This window comes from Lissotriton helveticus, chromosome 4_1 (assembly GCF_964261635.1).
Source record: "Lissotriton helveticus chromosome 4_1, aLisHel1.1, whole genome shotgun sequence".
NCBI lineage: Eukaryota > Metazoa > Chordata > Amphibia > Caudata > Salamandridae > Lissotriton > Lissotriton helveticus.
The window spans coordinates 101,193,588-101,215,875 of NC_136063.1; the positions used below are offsets into that span (position 1 = coordinate 101,193,588).

The 22,288-nt window shown below is 50.3% G+C and overlaps 1 protein-coding gene across 5 annotated transcripts in view; it reads right to left on the bottom strand.

Moving 5' to 3' along the window:
- Nucleotides 1–22,288, bottom strand: part of MROH1 (maestro heat like repeat family member 1) — a 2,054,050-nt gene that overhangs the window by 1,139,502 nt on the left and 892,260 nt on the right. For all 5 annotated transcript variants that reach the window (XM_078686516.1, XM_078686513.1, XM_078686514.1 and 2 more), the window contains one exon: nucleotides 12,101–12,208. In XM_078686516.1, coding sequence (XP_078542642.1) covers nucleotides 12,101–12,208 — 108 coding nt within the window. The remainder of the gene's footprint in view (nucleotides 1–12,100; nucleotides 12,209–22,288) is intronic.

The following is a 22,288-nucleotide window of genomic DNA, read 5'->3' on the forward strand; positions in this document are numbered from 1 at the left end:
AGTGGCGCGGCGGCCTTGCCGCATTCCCTGGGCTGCTAACGACCCAGCAAGACAAGCGGGGGCGGGATCGGTCCCCCCCCGTGACCCGACTGCAGTGCCACTGCCTTGAGGGGGCGAGGGTCGCCCACAGCCTACGAGGGGCCTAGCGGACCCGGCGGAGCCGGGGCCTCAATTTTCGCGACTCCCGCCCGAGGATAGCTGGGTGCAGCTCCTGACCGTGGAGGACGCCTGGCTGCTGCCTCTCTGCATTGGAGGTCCACTTCACGGCGGGGTGTCAGTCGGCGGACCCTGTGGCGGGCGGCGAGTTGTGGACGCCCCCTCCTGGACCCCCAGACACCGCTGGCGGAGACGACAGGCCCACGGGTGGGCAGCAAGTGGACGGGCCCCATCGATCGCCCTGGGGCCACGAGTGGTGAGGGGGTGTTTCCCGGTGCCTGCTATACCTTGCCTGGACTGTGACGAGAAGGGGACGCCGGCTGCCCGCTTCTGGTGGAGGGTCGTGCCTGGCAGACGGAGTCCCCACTGGAGTGGACGAAGGGCGTGGGGATCCCCATTGCCACGGCTGTGTTGATTGTTGGAGGCCCGTGGACAGGCGGCGATCATGACCCGAGGTGGGGGCGGCAGCCAATCCAAGCAACCGACCATCGACAAATACACGGGGCCAACTGGGGGACCGGGCCCGTCGGGTGGGGGTCAGAATCCACCGTCCCCCCCGGATAATACCGCGCTCATGGCCGCCATCACCCAATCCCGGGACATGCTGGACGCTAAAATTGGCGCGGTGGGCGCAGATGTTACCCTGATCCGCCAAGACCTGCGGAATGCGGTGGCGCGGATTACTGAGGCGGAGTCCAGAATATCTGTCGTGGAGGACGATGTTGGGTCCTTGAAGAAACGGCTGGCGGTGGTGGAATCGGTGCAGAAGAATCTGGCGCTGCGGGCTGAGGATGCTGAAGGTCGCGCCCGCCGCAACAACCTCCGATTTGTTGGTTTTCCGGAACGGTGCGAGAAGGGGGACATGGCGCAATTCCTTACCCAGTGGCTGCTGAGCTGGATGCCTCCGGAGGGCCTGTCCTCGTGCTTCATCATTGAGCGCGCCCATCGCGCCTTGACCCAACGGCCGCCGGAGGGTGAGCGGCCCAGGGCGGTGATCGCTCGGATACTGAACTACCACGATCGCGACGTTATCCTGAGGGAGGCGAGGTCCAAAGATGCCATCCTCTATGAAAATCACAAGATCATGGTGTTCCCCGACTATACCAGAATCGTGCAGCAGAAACGACAATCCTTCATGAATGCCAAGGCGAAGCTCCGCGGTCTGGGTCTCCAATACTCCCTGCTGTACCCGGCTCGTCTGAGAGTGATTTTCCAGTCCAAGACATTGTTTTTTGATACTCCGGAGGAGTTGTTTCGTTGGACGGATGAAACTGTGGCGCTGCGGCCGCATGACCAGCCGGGATTGAATCCCGGGTCCTCGAGGGGTTCCTCACCGGAACGCAGAGATCACCCGTCCAAGGGTAAGAGAAACCGGAGATCTAGATCGCGGAAGCGTTCGGCCTCTGCCGCTGGTGCGCCGGGAGGCCACGGACCCAAGGACTCTGACATGTCCGGGAAGTGACACTGCCGCTTTCAGGTACTCTGTGCTCCTGGCTGGGTAGCGTGGCTACTGAGACTGAGTGGAATGGGGGCGGTGGCCCGGCGCCTTGGACGCTTTCCTGATGCCTCGATGTCTTCTTGTTACTATGTTCGTGGAAGTTGAGTGGGGTGGTGGGTACTGCCGATTGGGGGCTGTCCCACTCCTACCTTGTAGGAGTTTGTTTTTGGGGGGGGGGGGGTAGTGAGGATGGGCCTAAGGGAGTTGGGATCCATTGGCATGGTAGGTCCTGTGCCCTCTGTTTTGGGCTTGGGATCGCCCATGCCGCGACAGATGCTTCATGGTTCTATGAGGTGTAGGGGAGGGGGGTTGGGGGTGTGGGGAGTTGGAATGGGACTGGCTTTAGCAGCCCCTACAGTTTTTGGGTGTTTGGGTGGCAAGGGGGGGATGCACATGCTTTTTATGAATATGCGGCTGTTGTTGAGTGGTGGGTGGTGTGGACACGAGGGGCCTTCCTGGCGGACTCCATCCGACTATGGTTGATACTACGCACAGGCTCCCAGTGGAGTCCCTAAGAGTAGTCACGTGGAATGTCAGGGGGTTGTTAGACAAGGTGAAACGTGGGGCGGTCTTGCGCTGGGGGAAGAGGGCCACTGCCGATGTGCTTCTGCTTCAGGAGACACATATGATGGGGTCGAAAGCACTCAGTTTGCAGCGATTGGGCTATCACCAGGTGTACCATGCCGGCTTTACCAGGGGGTCCAGAGGGGTGGCTGTGCTGATCCACCGTAGGGTGCACTTCGTACATGTGAAGACGTGGGCGGACCCGCAGGGTCGCTATTTGTTTGTCAGGGGCACGGTGGGTACAGAGCCCGTAGTTCTTGGGAGTGTTTATGCCCCCCCCCCCTGCAATGGGCCCTGGCTGAGAGGATTTTCCAGGTATGGGGGGATGTCCAAGAGTTCCTGGCGGTGGTTGGGGGTGACTGGAACGAGGTGATGGATGCTTGCATGGACCGCAGGGGGCGCCGAGGGCCGGGAGGGCTAGACCCCCCTCTTCCCCTCTCCCCTCCCTCTACGAAGCTGCGAGCGATGTGTGATGCCCTGGGCTGGATGGATGCTTGGCGACATATGCACCCTACTTCACGTGAATATACGTTTGTGTCTGCGGTACATGGTTCCTTTTCTCGCCTGGATTACTTGTTTGTTCCCCGAGTGTGCATGAGCAGAGTGCGTGCGGTGGAGATTTTGCCTAGGGGGCTGTCTGATCATTCCCCAGTTTCGCTCGACGTAGAACTTTTCAAGGCACGACAGCCCTTTCGATGGAGGATGTCCTCATGGCATCTCCAGCAACCTGGCTATGTTAAGCACCTCCGGGAAGCCATTGATCACTACTGGCGGGAGAACCTTGTTGATAATATCGACGCGGTCGTGGTGTGGGAGGCTTTGAAGCCCACGATGAGAGGGGTGGATATCGCTTGGGCCTCTGCGGCTCGTCGGGATCGTCGAGAGGCGATCGTGGCAGCTGCGGCACAAGTGGAGACATTGGAGCGGCGGAGTCGTGGGGGGGGTGACGATATTGGTGTGCGACTGCTACTCCAAGCGCAGCAGTCCTACGCGTCAGTCCTGCTGGACGAGGCCAGACAGGCGTGGCTGGCCACACGGAGCAGGATTTGCCAGTGGGGTGACAAGTCGAGTTCTATGCTTTATAGACTCTGCCAATATAGCATCAACCCTGTCACCCTGCCCGGTCTTCTGGCGGAAGACGGCACAGCCATTACTGACCCTGTCCGCCTAGCGGCGAGCTTTGCCGCCTACTTCGGAGCGCAATACGCCCCATGTGATAATCTGACGGGTGAGGATGTTGCCAAGTTCATCGATGACCTACCCCCTAAAATGGTGTCTGATGATGTCAGGGAATCTCTGGATGCTCCTCTCACGGCGGAGGAACTTGGGGAGGCCCTGGGACAGCTCAATGCGGGTAAAGCCCCCGGGCCAAGCGGTTATCCCTGTGAATTTTATAAGAAATTCTACACGCAATTGGGACCCCATTTTCGGTGTGCTCTGGAAGCGGCGCGTACTCGGGGCAGGCTGCCGCCTGATTGGCGCCATGCTGAAATCGTGGTTTTTCCGAAGCCGGGTAAGCCCCCTGATAGTCACGACTCGTATCGCCCCATCTCGCTGCTCAATATAGAAGCCAAGACACTGGCTAAGGCCCTGGCAAATCGGTTGCTTCCTTACATAGTGGACCTGGTACACCCCGACCAATCGGGCTTCATGCCCGGCAGGGCTACACGCCATAATATTCGGCGTGCGTGGGCTGCGATCGGGGCCATGGGAGCCATGGGTGAGCAGGCTGCTCTGTTGCTTGCAGACATTAATAAGGCGTTCGACTCGGTGAGCTGGACTTACCTGTTTGCGCTCCTACCCCGTCTCAACCTCGGCCCTGTTTTTATATCCTATATTAAACTACTGTACACAGACATCACGGCCGCTGTGCGTGTTGCCGGGGCTGTGTCGGAGACATTCCGTATTGGCCGGGGTACCCGACAGGGATGCCCTCTCTCCCCTTATCTTTTCGCCCTGGCTATGGAGCCGTTGGCCGCCTGGGTGCGTATAGATGCGCAACTCCGAGGATTTGTATGGCCCCAGGGCCTCTCCGATAGGATCGCGCTGTACGCGGATGACGTCCTTTTCTTCCTGACCGACCTGCGTCGCTCTGGGCCGCGGGTATTGGAAATAATGCGGGTCTTTGGTGACGTATCCGGCTTATACCTCAACCTCAGCAAATCCACCTTGTGGGTCCTGGGTGGCGGTGCAGTGTCGGACCCCTGGACGCTGGACCTGCGAGTGGCGACTGGTGGCCTGCAGTACCTAGGGGTGTTCCTGTCCGAGTCCGCGACCCTCGCGTGGGAACGCTCGGTGCTGCCGGTGTGGGAACGGGTGCAGACCGACGTTAAAACATGGTCCCGGATGCCTCTTAACATCTTTGGCCGGTCCGCCATCTTTAAGATGGTGGCGCTTCCACGCCTTCTATACCAATTGCAAAATTATCCCCACTCGGTTCCGGCTTCCTGGTTTCGGCGAGTGAACTCGGTCCTGGGGCAATTCCTGTGGGCCGGGGGTTCGGCCAGGGTGGCGTTACGCACGTGCTTCCTCTCTACATACTGTGGGGGACTCGCCACCTCGGACCTTCTGTCCTACTACCAAGCAGCTCACCTACTCGTCCTTAATGACTGGTGGTATGGTGATAGAGGCGACCCGGCATATGCATTAGAGCGCGCACTTATGGGCGATAATACCCTCCATATGCTTCTCTACTCCGCCCGGCTGCGTCGGGGCTTGCCTAGTGTTACGAAGACAGTCTTCCTTGTTTGGCGTCAGGCATTGCAACGCATGGGCTGGTGGGGTAGGCTGACGGCGGAAACGCCTCTGTGGCGTAATGGCAGATTGCCTGCCCTGGCCTCCTTGCCGGGTTTTGGTGGCTGGGATGCAATCGGGATATCGTCGCTGGGTGATGTGCTGTCTGGTGCTGCTCTTAAGTCGTTCCAGGTCCTGAGTGAGGAGTTCCACTTGCCGCGGACTCAGTTCTTCCGTTACCTACAGCTGCGGCATGCGCTCACACCGTACATTGCCGACCTGGAGTCGCTCCCCGACTTTAGCCCTATTGAGGCGAAGCTGTTCATGGGGGAGCTTGGGGACAAAAAGGTGTCCCGCATTTACCAGACGATGGTCACCCACTGCGCCTCCGACCTTCTTCCCCTGCGGACGGCATGGGAAGCTGATGTCGGGTCTCTAGACGAGGATGACTGGCGAGAGGCCCTGGAATCCCCGCGTGGGACGGCAATCGCGATGAGGCTCAGGTTCATCCAATTTAAGGTCCTCCACAGGGCCTATTTTACGCGTGAACGCCTCTGGAAAGCTGGACTGATTGCATCGCCGGAATGCTTGCGTTGTGGTGCAGAGGTTGGCTCGCTGCTCCATACCCTGTGGCTGTGTCCTAGGCTTGCTGGCTTTTGGAGGGGTGTGTGGAGTTGTTTGTCTGAAGTGTTAGGATGGGACCTGCCCCGAACACACCGCTTAGGTTTGCTTAATATTCTCGAGGGGGTGGGAGGGAATCGCTATAAGCGCCACCTACTGCTGTTGGGGTTGGTACTGGCCAAGAGAGACCTGGCGCGGGCGTGGAAGGATGAACGGGCTCCCCCCCTGTGTGTTTGGAGGGCGGGTCTGGACTTTTGCATGGGCCTGGAGCGCCCTATCTTTGAAGCACGTGGGTGCCCCCGCAAACACTTTCGGATATGGAAAAGGTGGGCTGAGTATAGAGACTTGCCGCTTGACCCCCCCGTTGACCCCGAGGAAGAACTCTGAGCTTCCCCCTTGGTGTAGGCCTGTGTCTGGTGCCAGACCGACCACTCTATACGTATTTACAGCTGTTTCTTCTTCGCATGTGCATGGGGTTAGGGAGGGATTGCGGGGTGGGATTGGTTGAGGGCGGTTGGGTGTTGGGGATGGGAACGGGTGGGGGTAGGTTGCTTAAAAGCGATTTGCAATATGTTTGATTCAGATTCCAATCCTGTTTTATGTGATGTCTTCATCTGCGTGGTGGTTTCTCCTGACTGTGGGGTACCACACTCATTGTCTTGCTTGATTATTCAATAAAATCTGTTGTGAAAAAAAAAAAATCTCAAAGTTAGAGAGACTTGAAAAAAAGCTAATTAGAACTAGGCTTCATGGCCACACTTTAGCAAAATATCTCCGTTCGAACGTGATTCCAATTGGTCTTCAGGTACGTAACGAACCGGCCATCTTCCTTGAAAATCCGAAGTTTAAAGAAAACTTCAGTTTCGTGTCCAACACCTGTTCAAGACATTGGATGGTGTTGGGCATTGAAACTGCAGTAGAGGAGGTCGAAAGACTCACAAAAGAAATAGCGGATTTAAGAAAAGAAATCATAGATGACAAGGCCCTTGTGAATGCAAAAGAGGCTCTGGAGAGGCTGGAGAAGACCATAAGGGAATTTGATATTTATACACAAGGCACGAAATTGGAGAAAGTGGCCAAAGATATCAAAGTGTATGATAAAAAAAACACATATGCCTACCTACAAGAGGGTTACTTTGTTAGGGATCAACGGGGTGGATTGTCTAGCAGAGGCAGAGGGGGATATAAGAGATACAACACTTTCTCTGGATCCTCCTTTGTGAGTAGTTCGGACAGTGACTCAGAACGCCCCAGCACTAGCACTGGTGCATCTACTAACAATCCCGTTCAGAACTACCCAGAACAACAACCTTTTCTTAGACGAGGACCAATGGTGGGGTCCACCTGTGAGAGGTCGTCTTTGGGGGAGACCCAGGGGTTCGAGAACTCCAGTGTGGAACAGAGGTGCAGGACATGGGAGGAACAAACGCACTTTCAACAGGACTCCCACGGAGAAATCAAAACGAGGCGCCAACATTACAAATGGTGACCCATAAACCAGAAAACCCAATAATCAATGTATCAGATTATCAATTGACCCCTATAGAACAGGACGTCCTGTCAAAGGGACTGTCCTTTGTGCCCACTTCAATGCCTAATGATTTCAACCTGAAAATTGAGTTACAACAATTCTTCCGGAAAATCCGTCTCAAACACTATATCTTGAAAATTCCATACAATCCAGTGTTTTCGGGAAGTGGACTATGACCTCCGTCAAAGTTCAATCCCCCCATTCACACGCTAGACCATAAAATAATGGCCTATGAGCAAGTGGTGTCAAGAGATGTTGATGAAACATTAGCTGCTCCACAATATGTTCCTTACAATATAAGGCGGCAAGAAAGGACTGCATTACAGAACAACAGCAACATTGTTATAAAGCCCGCCGACAAAGGCGGGGCTATTGTAGTCCAAAGCCTGGAGAAATATAAACTTGAAATCCTTTCACAATTGGCAGTGCAGGGTAATTATACTCTTTTGAAAAAAGATCCCACAAAGGCAATCAGTGACTCGATCCAAAAATTGACCCAAGGAGCCTTGGAGCAGGGGGTTATCACCAAACAAGAACACGATTTCTTAAATAACAAAAATCCAAGAATGCCAACAATATACACCCTCCCCAAGGTGCACAAAAGATTAGAAGACCCCCCTGGAAGACCAATAATTTCGGGTTGTGGTTCATTGTTGGAACCTTTGTGTAAATATGTGGACGTGTTTTTAAAACCCATCGCTAATGCCACTCCTACATATGTTAGGGACACCATGCACACCATCCAATTGGTGGAAGGATTTCAATACGATTGCAATAAGTGTATACTAGCTGCAATGGATATTGCAGCTTTATACACTAATCTCCCCCAACAAGCGGCACTAATTTGTATGGAAAGGGTATTGAATATGAGAATTGCACCACACAGAGTCCCAACAGACTTTATCATTCAATTATTAACAATTGCAATGACCAAGAATTTCTTTATATATCAGGACAAATATTATATTCAAACCAATGGAGTGGCGATGGGGGCAAGTTTTGCCCCCAACTTAGCCATCATCTATATGAGCGAATATGAGAACAAATACATTCTGAATCAATATAATCCTTATCGTAATAATATTTTATTATGGGTAAGGTATATTGACGAAGTCCTCCTTATTTGGGAGGGAAAACAGTCAGAACTAACGAACTTCCATGGCTGGGTGAACAATTGCTCAAAAGACATCCAATTCACTCTGGAATCAGATGCTATGTCCATCAATTTTTTTAGATGTACAAATCAAGACGGAAGAAGGAAGCCTGTATACTACTCTTTACAGAAAGAGCAGTGATAGAAATACCCTTCTTAGATACACGAGCCGTCATCCACGCAACCTCAGGGACAACTTGCCCATTGGTCAGTTCCTGAGGTTGCGTCGGAATTGTTTCAAGAAGGAAGATTACCTTGATGAATCCGCACTTTTATTGGCAAGACTAAATGAACGAGGCTATCCAATGCGATTACTTAAGAAAGCCCGTAAACGGGTCTGGCATAACCACCGTGAGCACTTACTGAATGTGAACCCAAAATCGAAAGAAGAAAGATTAGTATGTGTAACGACTTTAAATACAAAAAGCAATGCCATCAAAAAAATGTGTTAACCGGCATTGGCATCTAATCAGCAATGAACTAGGGGGTATTCCTCCGCCACTGCACGCATTTCGAAAGGGCAGAAACATTCGCGATCATTTGGTAAAATCATTGCTACCCACACAACAATCTTCAAGTCAATCCACACTGTGGGGAATGCCAGCAGTGACGGGGCATAAGAATTGTAGTTCTTGTAAAGCCTGCCCGCTCACTGTAGAGGGAACTACGTTCAGCCATAACAACCAGATATATAAGCTCACGGATCACACTAATTGTAATACCTCATGGTTAATCTATGCCATTATGTGTCCGTGTGGTTTGATGTACGTGGGCCAGACCACACAGAAAGTGAAGTGTCGGTTTCTACAGCATATGAGTCGGATACGCTGTAGAGTCCAAGGAGCTCCTTTAGTGGACCACTTCAGTAAATTCGAACACTCAGAGAACAGTTTGAAGTGGTGGGTCATCGAAAAAGTAACAGCAAACCCACGCGGCGGTGACCTGCATAATACTTTAATTAGAAGAGAGTGTAAGTGGATATACTCTTTAGACACAGTCAATAAGGGCCTGAATGAACTTGAGGAGATAAATAAACAAGTGTCACTGCTAAGGATATGAGAAGATATGTAAACTTTGCAAAAGTGAGATTACTGTATGATCACAGGTAGAACATGTAATATGTCCCTGTGAAACATGATATATGAAATAATACCGTTTCATTTCTCTTTGGTACTTATGTAGGAATATGTGACTATACTCGTTATAAAAACACTGACTTTGTTCCTTTTTATTCAACCTTTTGACGGGATATAATTATATCACAATGTAATGTTGTAATATTGTGGTTAATACATTTTTACCATCAGAGAAATTGAAATTTAATGTCTTGTTAGTGGAACACCAAATTTTGTCTGATATCCCTACATTGTACTTTGCCCATTTATATCAGGTAGTTTCACCATTGGGTTATCATTAGGGTATGACTATTATCGGGCCACCTCCTCCTCCAAAAAGAATGTTGGTGGGTTTACCGGTAATATTTATGATTAAACTGTGGATAATTCATTGACCAACTCTAAATGTACTTAGGTGGTCCCTCGCCCTTTTTTGTAAACAATAAGGATAGTCCCCTTTCTATGGTCACCATCGACTGGAGTCATCGAATGACGCCTTACTCCATAGCAAAATGGCGATGGCTACATATTGAGATATAAGACGATGAAAATTACCTTTCACATTGTTAATTCGTTAATCGTAATTCCCTTTTTTTAAAAAGATTATTAAAAAAGATTCTTTGGCTTTTGGAATAACTTAACCCGGGTAGGGATGCACTTAGTGGAGTAGTGTGGCTCACTGGTTAGAGGCGGCAGACCTGAGAGCAGAAGTCGGCCCGGGACCAGGGTTCAATTCCTGACGCGGCAGGGTCGTGGACCTTGGTCAGCGGACTCGATAATTCTCGCTTCGGTGCTTACTCTAATCAGGGGTTCCACTCGGCAACTCTGGGCATTAGCTTGCCTAATCTCCACAACGGCCCCATCAATTCCGGGGATGCCTTGCTCCACCTTGGGCCCTCCCAGCAGGGACCATCCCACAGGGAAAGCCAGGACGGGTTCCCCAGAGTTATACAGCGCCAGGAGACCTATGAACGGGTAGCAGTGTGCTTTACAAGCTCAAATACATTTACATTTACATTTAGGTGTATTGTGTGTGCAAATGAAGATTAGTCCCCTTTCTATGACCAGCCTCGCAGGTTAGAATCGAATAACTTGGACGCGTTAATACGTCTGACGTAGCAGCGTCCTTGCAGAACTAAGGCTTGGCTCTTTACTCGAACAAGCGGCCAAACGGTAATTTTCTTACCTTTCTGGGTAGTTACGCTGTGCTCTGAGAAGCTGAACGAGTTTAGTAACTGTATTGACATCGTTCTTCGGCAGATTTTAATTTAGGATTTTAAATGGAGTTTTTTCCTCTTTCATTCAAACAGCTGCCTGAACTTTTGTTGACAGGAGCGTTTTTTGGATGTACCCAAAAGAAAGTGAATTTGATTAAGGTAATAGTCGTGAATTAATTTTCAACTTCCATGATTGATACTGTTGCAGGTCAATAGACTGATGTTGCCTTTCATTCTTTAGGTACGACCATGACACTGGCACATACACGAAATATTGTGCCCACCCCTTAGACTTGACGACTTAGTCCTTTATCATTAAGGTAAAAATTTCAATTCCTTCATGACCCTAGATGGAAGATTACACATCTGGAATTGATCAAGTATAGATGCATTGTATAAATTTGTCTTACAGGAGACCAAGTAGACAGTACTGATCGAGGATACTCACCTCGTTGCTTCTCCACCGCAGGGTAAGCATATGCCCTCTCCCTTCTTGGGCCTTTTTGAATTAATCTTCATTGCCACTACAATTGGGTAATATCCCCTCTATCCCCTTACATGGTCATCGATACCCCTTGGTTGCCCTGCTTTTATCTTGTCCTGATGAAGACTCGCATGCCCCAGGTTCAAATGACCGGTTGGCCTTAAGATGAGTCGAAACGTCGACGCTATCATTCTTACCGTGGACCATTATTTTCAACCTTACATAGTGCATATTGTGGGCATGAATGTCCCTGTGAAACAATTTTGATTGTAATGGTTATTTAAGTAATTTGTGTTTGGCCAGGTACTCAATACGGCAAGAATTATATTACTGTTATTGTTTGATAAGTAATGTGAAACTGTTATGATTACTACTGTGAATTCGTTTTCCCTTCTTATTCACCTAACACTCTGATCACTCTTCTTTGCACGCTCTGTTTGGGCAACTGCTCTGTTGGTTTTTACTCATGGAAATAATACAATATTTGTACAAAATGAATTCAAAAAGATGATACATTGTGTCTCTGCTTTTGGTTGTAGTGGCTTGTTTATCTCTTTTTCACTAAGATTAATTTAATTGGAGCAGATTCGGTTGAAGTGCTCTGGATTGTTAGAAATTAAGAAATGAAGATTGATTGAGTCAATTTATGCGATTAATAGGTCTAGGACCACTGTTCATTTATACCACCACTACAAGAATGTAAACAAGCTGAAGTGAGACATTGGCTGGTTTTAAAATAGGAATTTTATGGACCACATCTTCTCTCAAGGGTGAGGCCATCCCCGTCAACTAAATGTACAATGCAATTCAATTATGAAAGCAGAAAAATATAATCCTTTGGATTACAAAATTTCATTAGCAAGCTCTGGAATTGTAAAACAACAAACTGAAAACACAAACTGGCACTGACCATAACAAACTATCACCTATAAACGCAGACACAATTACTAGAAAGGAAACAAATGCCCTTAGCAAGCATTCTAGTTCCGAATTACTTGTTCAAACCCAGCTAATATGAATCTACAAACCTTTTCTACAAAGAATCCACTGTAGCAGTTCAGACGTTTGCACATTTCTTGACTTAGCTGACAAATCCAGGTATCATCTGAAATGGCATTCAGAGAATCACCGAGAAACTGTATAAAGACAAGAAAAAACACATATTACCAAGACATATACTTTAACTAGCTACATTTTCGAAGTGTGCACTATCAGCCAGGTCTCTTCATGTGGGTCTGATAATATTCCAGTGCTGCCGAAATAAGATTGGCTTATATAGATGGAGATGAACACACTTCTCAAATCTCTGGCAGTTGCATGGACATACATGTGGTTATGAAGATGGGGTGGCACCATATCATGGATTTACTTGTATACTAGGTAGCCCAACTTAAATTCTCTTTTCGACTAGCAACCAGGGTAGACATTTTCTAGTTGCTGTGATATGATACCTTTTTTAAGACCTAAAATCAAAGACATCCTACACATTGTATATTGTGTATATAATGGAACTTAGGACTCAACAGGCCAACATAAAATGCAGTACATTAGTTGAATTAGGTATTCACAACTGCTTCCACTACCCTGACACTATTTGTTACTGATTAGAGAGAATGCATGTGTCTCATGTTGGACATTTGGAATTGTTTGTCGAAAAACATTTCACAGATTGTTTACCATGCCAGCTCAAATGATGATTTGCGCAAAAATGTTAGGATGAGCCAGGTTATTACATCTTATTTCAGTACAGAAATAATAAATTCCGTCTTTGAGTCATGGATTATGGCAACTTCTCCCTCCCTCCTTATTTTGTTTAGTGAAGGGCCATTTGAAATAGATATAGTTGTGGAGGTATCTAGAGAAGCCTATTTGTATTTGGGTGTCATCTGCAGAGGGCTGTATGGGGATTTAAAGATTTAGGCTGGCTTTTCTGTTTTTTACAGAGGGTAGTTATTGCCTTTTTTGAGTTGCGGTGTATGTGTGCAGCTCGCTTTTTAGGCTGCCAAGGAGCTTTTCCAGAACTCCTGCTGGAGCATGGTCACCTAGAAAACGGATACATTTGAAAGCCTTCCAGATATTTTCAATGACTTCAGTTGGGAATCATTTAATTGACAAAGAGGCTGGATATTCAGTTTAGGGATCTAAATTCATCAATCACTGCGTCATCTGCAGAATATATCACTACACACAACATTTTGGACTTCTGCAGAACTTATAAATTAAAGATAGTTCTCATCTCTCATAATGGAGTCCAGAATCAACAAGTCTGATACGTTCCCATCGTTTGGACCTGAATTCCCCCCCCCCTCCCGAAGAGTGTACAGTCCTGTTCACCTGCCCCGAGCGCCTGATTGCATGAATCTGGTATCCCAAACCTGTTCTATGACCAGGAGAAGGGCATCAAGTGTGCCATAGCTGACAGACAGTGGACTACAGTAAATACATAGTTGTGACCGGACCTTTATATCTGTCTCACTGGCATGGAAGCCTACTTTCCGATTTGTGTAAAGTTGGGCTTCTACGTAGTTACCCAGATCATAGCGCTAACATCCCAAGTATAATGTTTTATATATGTGGTCTGCGTGGACCATGGCTGTTAAGTTACAAGTGTGAGATTACAAGTGTGAGTGAACTAGAGTAATGGAGGCCTGTTGTAGTCACTCCTGGCATTTGCAGAAGAGGTTGTTTTCTCAGACAGTGGTACAGTATTGCAGACATTCCTGAAGCTGGAGGGTGGAGACGTAGACACTGAAGTGAGGGAAGAGGAGGCAAGGCTCCTTTAGAAATTCAATTAGGTCTTTTGGTGAGACAGGGGCAGCAGAATAGTCTTCCTGGAGTAGTGCCATTTAATAGACAGCAGGAGAGAATGGTGGGACTGGTACTCTGCTGTGCAAGGTAAAGGCAACCCTTTAAGTGAGGCCTAGCCACTTATCTTTCCTTGATCACACTTTTCAGTCTGAGTGAAGACCATCAGATGCAGAACGATCACACCTCTTTATACCTCTAATGTGAATGCTGCAGGCTAGTGAGAAACATCACTCTACATAAAGGCCGGGTCTGGAGAGCAGCCTGGAAAGGACACTTGAAAGACAAACCATCCCACACTGGTTCTGACAGTGAATTGAATGAATGAATGAATTTATGATTTATATCGCGCTCGAATACCCAAGGGCGTCTAGGCGCTACAGCGGAGAGAAACTACCAAGAGAGGAATCAGTGCAAGAAAAGCCAAGTTTTTAAGGCCTTCCTGAAAGAGAGAAGAGTTGTGCTGTTCTTTATGGATAACGGCAATCTATTCCAAAGTTTGACAGTGTGGAAAAAGAAACAACTTCCTGCCCAGCGCACCCTTCTGATTTTTGAAACCTGAAGCAGTTTGTTTGTGGCAGAGCGAAGTGTTCTGTTTGGGAAATACAATAGAAGATGTTGTTTCAAATATTCAGGTCCTATCGTCTGAAGTGCTTTGAAGGTCAGACATAGGGCCTTAAATTTAGCTCTTTTTTTCACCGGAAACCAGTGAAGATGGAAAGGGGCGACCACTCGGTCCCCCCGAACGTATGAATGGGTGCCCCGAACCTCCCGGGAAACCATTTTGGGCGGGGTGGGCGTAGCCCGGCTGGTATGCCCGAAGCGGCGTAGCCGGGGCGCGCCTTCCCCCGCCCAAGAGGGGTTGTCCTAGACACCTCAACGGAAGACGACCACGCCCCGTAGGCGTACCGGTGACTGGTACACGCCCTCCCGCAGAAGAATAAAGGAGCGGGAATCCAGAGGAGCGTCCTCTTGTTCCTCGGATCGGAAGGCTGCACCCACTTGTTGCCCGTGAGCCCTCGGCGGAACAAGCAGCAATTTTGAACTTGGTAATCCTGTTTTTTTCTCTTTCAGTTTCGAGGGCTCACAGATTTCAGGACCTCGTGGATCGACCAAGGGCGAAGACTCGAAACCATGCCTAGCAAGAAAGCAGGAAAGGGTTCCGAGACGGAGAGGGTGTTACGCCTGTTGTCGAACCGGATCGCTTGTATGGACCGAAAGCTCGGACAAGTCCAATCGCTCGGTAGAGGTTTAGCGGAGGTGAAGAAGCAATTGGCCGCATTGAACGACCCAGGTCAGCCGAAAAAGGTAATAGGCCCAGCCTTGCCGGGAGTCGTCCCCGGGGTAAGAGGGAAGCGGGTCAAAGAAAGGGCGGTTTCGGGGGGGGGGTCCCGGTCCCAGAGGTACCCCCCATCGCCCCCCTCGTACCGGCTGATAACCCGGTTCAGAAACCAGATTTAGGCCAGCCGATCCCGGTGGTGATCACCTCGGCCGAGGATGATGAAATGCCCCCAGAATTGGCCGCACAGTTGACGGCATGGCTCAAAACAAAGGTGGGGGGCACAGTGACCCCGGGAGATCCGGCCGAAGAAGCCAGAGTATTAATAAAGCAGTTGCGGCAATCGAGAGATGTCGCAAAGGCGAGTGTTCCTCTTGTTCCCCCACAGGTGGCACCTGGAGTACCAGCAGCTGGTCAGGAAAAGACGGCGGCAGCAACGGCGGATCCGGGTAAGCTCGCATTGCCGATGGCGGGGGAGGGCTCAATACCCTCAAGGCGGGAAAAGGTTGCACAGCACATTCCCATGGCCACGAAAGAGTTAATATGGGGGAGACAAGTATGTCAACATGTTTTCATTGTTAACTGACCATCGCGAGATGGAGTATGCTAAAACGCAGAAAGATTTGTGGCACCCGAGTGTCTGGCGCGCCAAGATGGCCGAGTTCAGGGTGGACGAGACAGTGACGAACTGGGTTAAGGCCTTCTCGATATTTACCGCAGTGATGGGGGAACGTAAACCCGAGGTTATGACTGAGTTGATTTGCTATCAGAATCGCATTATGGATTTCTATTCAATGTATGAGGGGGAAGAATGGAAAGGCTATGACATGAAATTCCGTAAAGCAAAAGAATATGATGCTTCTTTGTCTTGGGATTGTTTGGACTCGGTGTCATGGCACAAGCAGCTCCTGCCAGGGGCGACAGGTACGTCCTCGCCAGGCGGGAGCGGGTCCGGAGTGGTCCGCCAAAAGCCCGGGGTGCCCTTTCGAGCAGGCACAGGTGGGGGCTACCAGCCTAGAGTTGGCGGGAATGGCGGAAAAGGGGGGGTCTGTTGGGGCTTCAATAGAGGCAACTGTAACAGACCGCAGGGGACATGCAAGTTTAAGCATGTGTGTGCCGGCTGTGGGAATTCCTCACACCCGGAAAGTGCATGTAGATCAAAAATTAGCGGGACGGGGGGTAAAGGCGGGTCTAAGCAGGAGTGAGGTAGACTTTTGTGACCGATTGCCTACACCCGTTGATCTCATGGTTATGATTCCGTGGTTAAACAAATACCCTGATCATGTATCCGCTGGGGTGTTGAGGAAGGGATTCTTACATGGCTTCCACATCCCGGCGGGGGATTTTGGGGGGGAACTCCTTTTGTAGAAACCAGTTATCGGTACAGCACAACCCAGGCGTGGCAGAAAAGAAAATAGCAAAAGAAGTCAGTTTAGGGCGAGTGGCTGGGCCCTTTCGTCGCCCGCCGGTGGCTGAGTTCATCTGTTCCCCGTTGGGGGTTGTCCCGAAGAAAGACCCAGGGGAGTTTAGACTCATACATAACCTTTCTGCTCCTAGGGGTTCCTCGGTGAATGATGCCATTGACCCAGAAGTTTGTTCAGTACGATATGCATCGTTCGACGATGCCGTGGCCATGTTGAACCGCCTAGGCCCTGGGGCGCTGATGGCGAAATCTGATATCGAATCAGCGTTCCGGTTGCTTCCGGTGCGCCCGCAGGATCAGCGCCTGCTAGGTTTTGCATTTCAGGGAAGTTATTACATGGATAAATGCATGCCCATGGGTTGCTCCATTTCTTGTGCGTATTTTGAAATGTTTAGCTGTTTTTTAGAATGGGCATTCACCGAGGCTACAGGGCATAGACATGTTATGCATTATCTGGATGACTTCCTGTTCTTCGGGGCAGCCGGTGATACGAACTGCGCGCAGGCGCTGTATGATTTCTGCATCCTCATGAGTGAATTTGGAGTCCCATTGGCACCAGGTAAGACGGTTGGACCATCTACTTCACTGGAGTTTCTGGGAATTGAACTCGATTCTGTGGAGGGGTGTTTCCGATTACCGATGGAAAAAGTGGTCAAGTTTCGGGCTTCCTTGATGCAATGCCTGAGTGGGGAGAAAGTGACCCTGCACCAGTTACAACAAACAGTGGGTCAGCTTAATTTTGCCTTGAGGGTGATGCCTATGGCCCGCCCCTTTTCGCGCTCTATCGCGCAAGCTATGGTAGGTCTCAAAGAGGGTCACCACCGTACGAGACTGTCAGGGGAGGTTCGCCAGGATATGCGTATTTGGTTGGCATTTCTGGCGGACTTCAACGGTCGAGTCGTGTGGAACTCCCCGCCAGAGTCTTCAGATGAACTAGGTCTATGGACCGACTCAGCAGGGAGCGTGGGTTTTGGCGCCATCTTAGGTAATCGATGGTCGGCACAAACATGGCCAACATGGTGGCACTCCAATGGTCTCACAGGTAACATTGGGTTCCTGGAGTTATTCCCCATCTGGGTTGCTCTGATGACATGGTCTGACGACTTCAGGGACCGCTCAGTGGTGTTTTGGTCTGATAATATGACTGTTGTCGAGTGCATTAACCAACAGGCAGCACGCTGCAAATTGATCTTGAGATTGTTGAAAGAAATTGTGCTGCTTTGCATGAGATTGAATGTACAGTTCAGGGCGAAACATGTGCCAGGTGTACTGAATCATGCGGCTGATGCACTCTCTCGTTCACATATGCAGGCATTCAGGGGTTATCTACCCACAGCGGACCTAGAGGCAGCACCATTCCCCGAAACAATATGGCTAATCGGTGCCCCGGATTACAAGACCTCGTGGCAGCGAGTTTAGCCCCCAGGACAAGGAAAGCATACGAAGGAGCGTTTCGTTCCTATTGCACATATTTGGGTCCCACAGAGAGTCAGAACTGGGGTCAGGAGGAATCCTTCCTGGGGTACTTGGTAGCGCTGCACAGAGAGGGCCGATCAGCGGCAACGGCCAGTAGGCATAGGGCGGCCATTTCATTCATGGCCCAGGTACACGGCATAAAAGACCCTACAGGTTCCTTTTTGGTGAAAAAAGCCCTTCGCGGCTGGCAGCGCCTTGAGGGTTGCAAGCAAGATATGAGGCACCCGATTGGCTTAGACAGACTGTCTCTGCTTTTAGCAAAGCTGGATGAGACGTGTTCCTCCCATTTCGAAGCAGTTCTGTTCCGGGCAGCGTTCACATTGGCATTCCATGGGGCTATGAGGGTGAGCGAACTTGTCGCAAGGAACAAGAGAGATATGGTGGGAGGCTTGTGCAGGGATCACATCCAAATAAGGGATGATTCGATGGTGATCGTGATAGCCAGGTCCAAGACTGACCAGGGGGCTATGGGAAACAGTGTGGTCGTACAGCGCAAGCGTGGGTCCCCCATCTGCCCGTGGAAGTGTGTGGAAGACTATTTGGCGCTAAGGGCGGCCGCATGGGGGGGGGTTTGCTCCGACACAAGGATGGCACTCCACTGACGAGATTTCAGTTTCAGAGGGTGCTAGCACTGTCAATCGCTGACGCGGGCATGGACCCGTGCGATTTTGGGACCCACTCCTTTAGGATAGGGGCTGCTACTGAGGCTACAGCCAGGGGTCAGAGTGCTGAGGAAGTGAAACAATTGGGCCGTTGGTCCTCGAATTGCTTCAAGAGGCATGTGCGATTGCACATGTTGTGAGTGATCAATTGACATGCACTCACGTTTTCTGTCTTTTGTTTACTTTACAGTTTCGCGAGCCTGCCACGCGGGGCGGAATTTGAGGTCGACCCAGCACCAGGAGACCAGCGGTCAGAGGCCACCGACTGGAGAGAGGATGGTATGGGTCGTGGGCCACTCATACGTGAGGCGCGCCGGCGATGTATTCAAGGAAGGTGACGCGATTCACGCACCTGGGGAATACGGGTTCAGAGTGGCCTTCCATGGGAAGGGTGGGCTCGTTTTTGATCACTTTGAATCATTTTTCGAGGGGCTTCTAGGGCGGTATAGGTCACCACCATCTGTAGTCATAGTACACCTGGGAGGCAACGACTTGGTGACACTGGGTAGACGAGTGTTACTTGAACGAATTTTGTCGGCTGTTAGCTGGTTGGCTAAAAGAGTCCCGGGGTGTACGATTGCCTGGTCCCACATGATTCCTAGGAAGATGTGGCAGGGGGGCCTTTCGGTGTCAGCACTGAACCATTCAGTTAAACGGGTCAATAATAAAATTGGTAGATTGTTCCGTTCTGCGCAGTTGCATAACATTCCTCATGGGTGTATTCGGGGTGATCAAATGTATCTGAACGATGGGGTTCACCTGTCCAGGGAGGGGAATGACTTATTCATAGGAGACTTCGTTGCATGGCTAAGGGGTTTGAGGAAGCATGACCTGTAGGAGGAGTAGGGGGGACCGGCTAGTCGGTCAACTATCCGGTCTGTGGCGGTAAGGTCATGATCGGTGAGCAGTAATTTCAAGGTCCCTAGAGTGGGGCGCCACCCACAATGGATGGGAGCGCCCGGGGGAAGACGGCCATTGGCCCCTTCCACGGGGAGGCGGCACCCACTAAGGTTGGGGCGCCTATGGGGAGATGGCCATGGGCCCCTCCCAGGGGGGGAGGCGGTTAGATGCCCCTCCTACTAATTTCCCGGGGGCCGGATATCCGCGACGGCGGATAGAGAGTGTGGGGATGGGGGGAGAGTCCACGCTGTCCTTCCTACAGAGACCTCATACGGGAACTCGGACGACCCTTAAGATGGCGTAGAGTAGAAAGGGGGCCCCCACCACGACAAGGGAAGTTAAAGTTGGCAATGAGGGTAGAGACCTCTGCGCAGGCGCCGCTCACACCGTGAGGGCGGGAGTCTGGTAGTAGGGATCTGACACCGGTTAAGACCTTGCCATTGGCCCTTAATGCTAGGATGTACAGTTTGAGTTAGAGTGTATGCATTTTCAGGATGTTAGCCAAAAGTACATGACTGCATCGAAATGTAATAAATGACAAATTGTACATAATGCATAATGATGAAACTTTTATTTAATGTTTTAAATTTTGTTTCATATTTTAATAAATACGGCCGGGAGGGTGACTCCCTCCCGCCTTCCAAAAGTTCAACTATTGTCCGACTTCCCATTCTTGGGGAAATGTGTTGGGAGGGGGTGGCGGGCATCCCGGCCATATGGAAAGGGGCGACCACTCGGTCCCCCCGAACGTATGGATGGGTGCCCCGAACCTCCCGGGAAACCATTTTGGGCGGGGTGGGCGTAGCCCGGCTGGTAAGCCCGAAGCGGCGTAGCCGGGGCGCGCCTTCCCCCGCCCAAGAGGGGTTGTCCTAGACACCTCAACGGAAGACGACCACGCCCCGTAGGCGTACCGGTGACGGGTACACGCCCTCCCGCAGAAGAATAAAGGAGCGGGAATCCAGAGGAGCGTCCTCTTGTTCCTCGGATCGGAAGGCTGCACCCACTCGTTGCCCGTGAGCCCTCGGCGGAACAAGCAGCAATTTTGACCCACCCACCAGCCCCTTATGGCTAATGTTTGGAGAAATAAAGTTTTGCTGAGTGATGGAAGTATAGGCCTTTTTTCATTGGTAGAAAGAATGAAGGAACGTTGAGAATAAAGATTGAATTTTTGCAGAGATGTCTTCTTGCAGGAAAGAGCAATTGATGGCACAGTAGGATGATGTGGAGTTCTTTCTTTCCTTAGTAGGTACACAACTGTCGTATTTATTTTTGGTCCGGCGGTAAGGCCATGATCGGTGAGCAGTAATTTCAAGGTCCCTAGAGTGGGGCGCCACCCACAATGGATGGGAGCGCCCGGGGGAAGACGGCCATTGGCCCCTTCCACGGGGAGGCGGCACCCACTAAGGATGGGGCGCCTATGGGGAGATGGCCATGGGCCCCTCCCAGGGGGGGAGGCGGTTAGATGCCCCTCCTACTAATTTCCCGCGGGCCGGATATCCGCGACGGCGGATAGAGTGTGTGGGGATGGGGGGAGAGTCCACGCTGTCCTTCCTACAGAGACCTCATACGGGAACTCGGACGACCCTTAAGATGGCGTCGAGTAGAAAGGGGGCCCCCACCACGTCAAGGGAAGTTACAGTTGGCAATGAGGGTAGAGTCCTCTGCGCATGCGCCGCTCACACCGTGAGGGCGGGAGTCTGGTAGTAGGGATCTGACACCGGTTAAGACCTTGCCATTGGCCCTTAATGCTAGGATGTACAATTTGAGTTAGTGTATGCATTTTCAGGATGTTAGCCAAAAGTACATGACTGCATCAAAATGTAATAAATGACAAATTGTACATAATGCATAATGATGAAACTTTTATTTAATGTTTTAAATTTTGTTTCATATTTTAATAAATACGGCCGGGAGGGTGACTCCCTCCCGCCTTCCAAAAGTTCAACTATTGTCCGACTTCCCATTCTTGGGGAAATGTGTTGGGAGGGGGTGGCGGGCATCCCGGCCATATGTTTGAGGCCCTGGGACACTGACTGAAACTTAGGGATGTTCAGCAGCATCCTGGTTGCGGAATTTTGAACCCGTAGGAGTTTGGCAAGATGTTGTTTTTGAAGGCCCAAATACAGGGCATTGCCATAGTCCAATCTAGCTAAGGCCAAAGATGTTACCAATGTCTTAACAGTGGATGGCGGAATATAAGGCTTCACCTTCTGAATCAGTTTTAAGGTTAAATGTACCTGAGAAGCAACCTTGTTAACTTGAGATCGAAATGTAAGACCGTCATCAAAAATTACTCCCAAATTATTAGACTTTTTTACTGGGATAGGAGGAGTTCCCATCGACTGAGGCCACCATTTCTCGGACCATATGGAGGGGTCTGAGCCCAAGAGAAGCACCTCCGTTTTACTTCCATTCAGCCTTAAGCAGTTTGTATTCATCCAGTGGTCTATCAATGTCATACATTGATTGAAACGAGCAGCTGTCTCATCTGGATTGCCAGAGATAGAAGCCACGATCTGTGTATCGTCAGCATAGGATACTAACGAAAAACCAAACTGCCTGATGACATCTGCTAAAGGGGTAACATATAGATTAAATAACGTAGGGCTCAAAGATGAGCCCTGCGGAACCCCACACGGAAGTAAGAATTGCTTTGAGCATTGATCGTCCA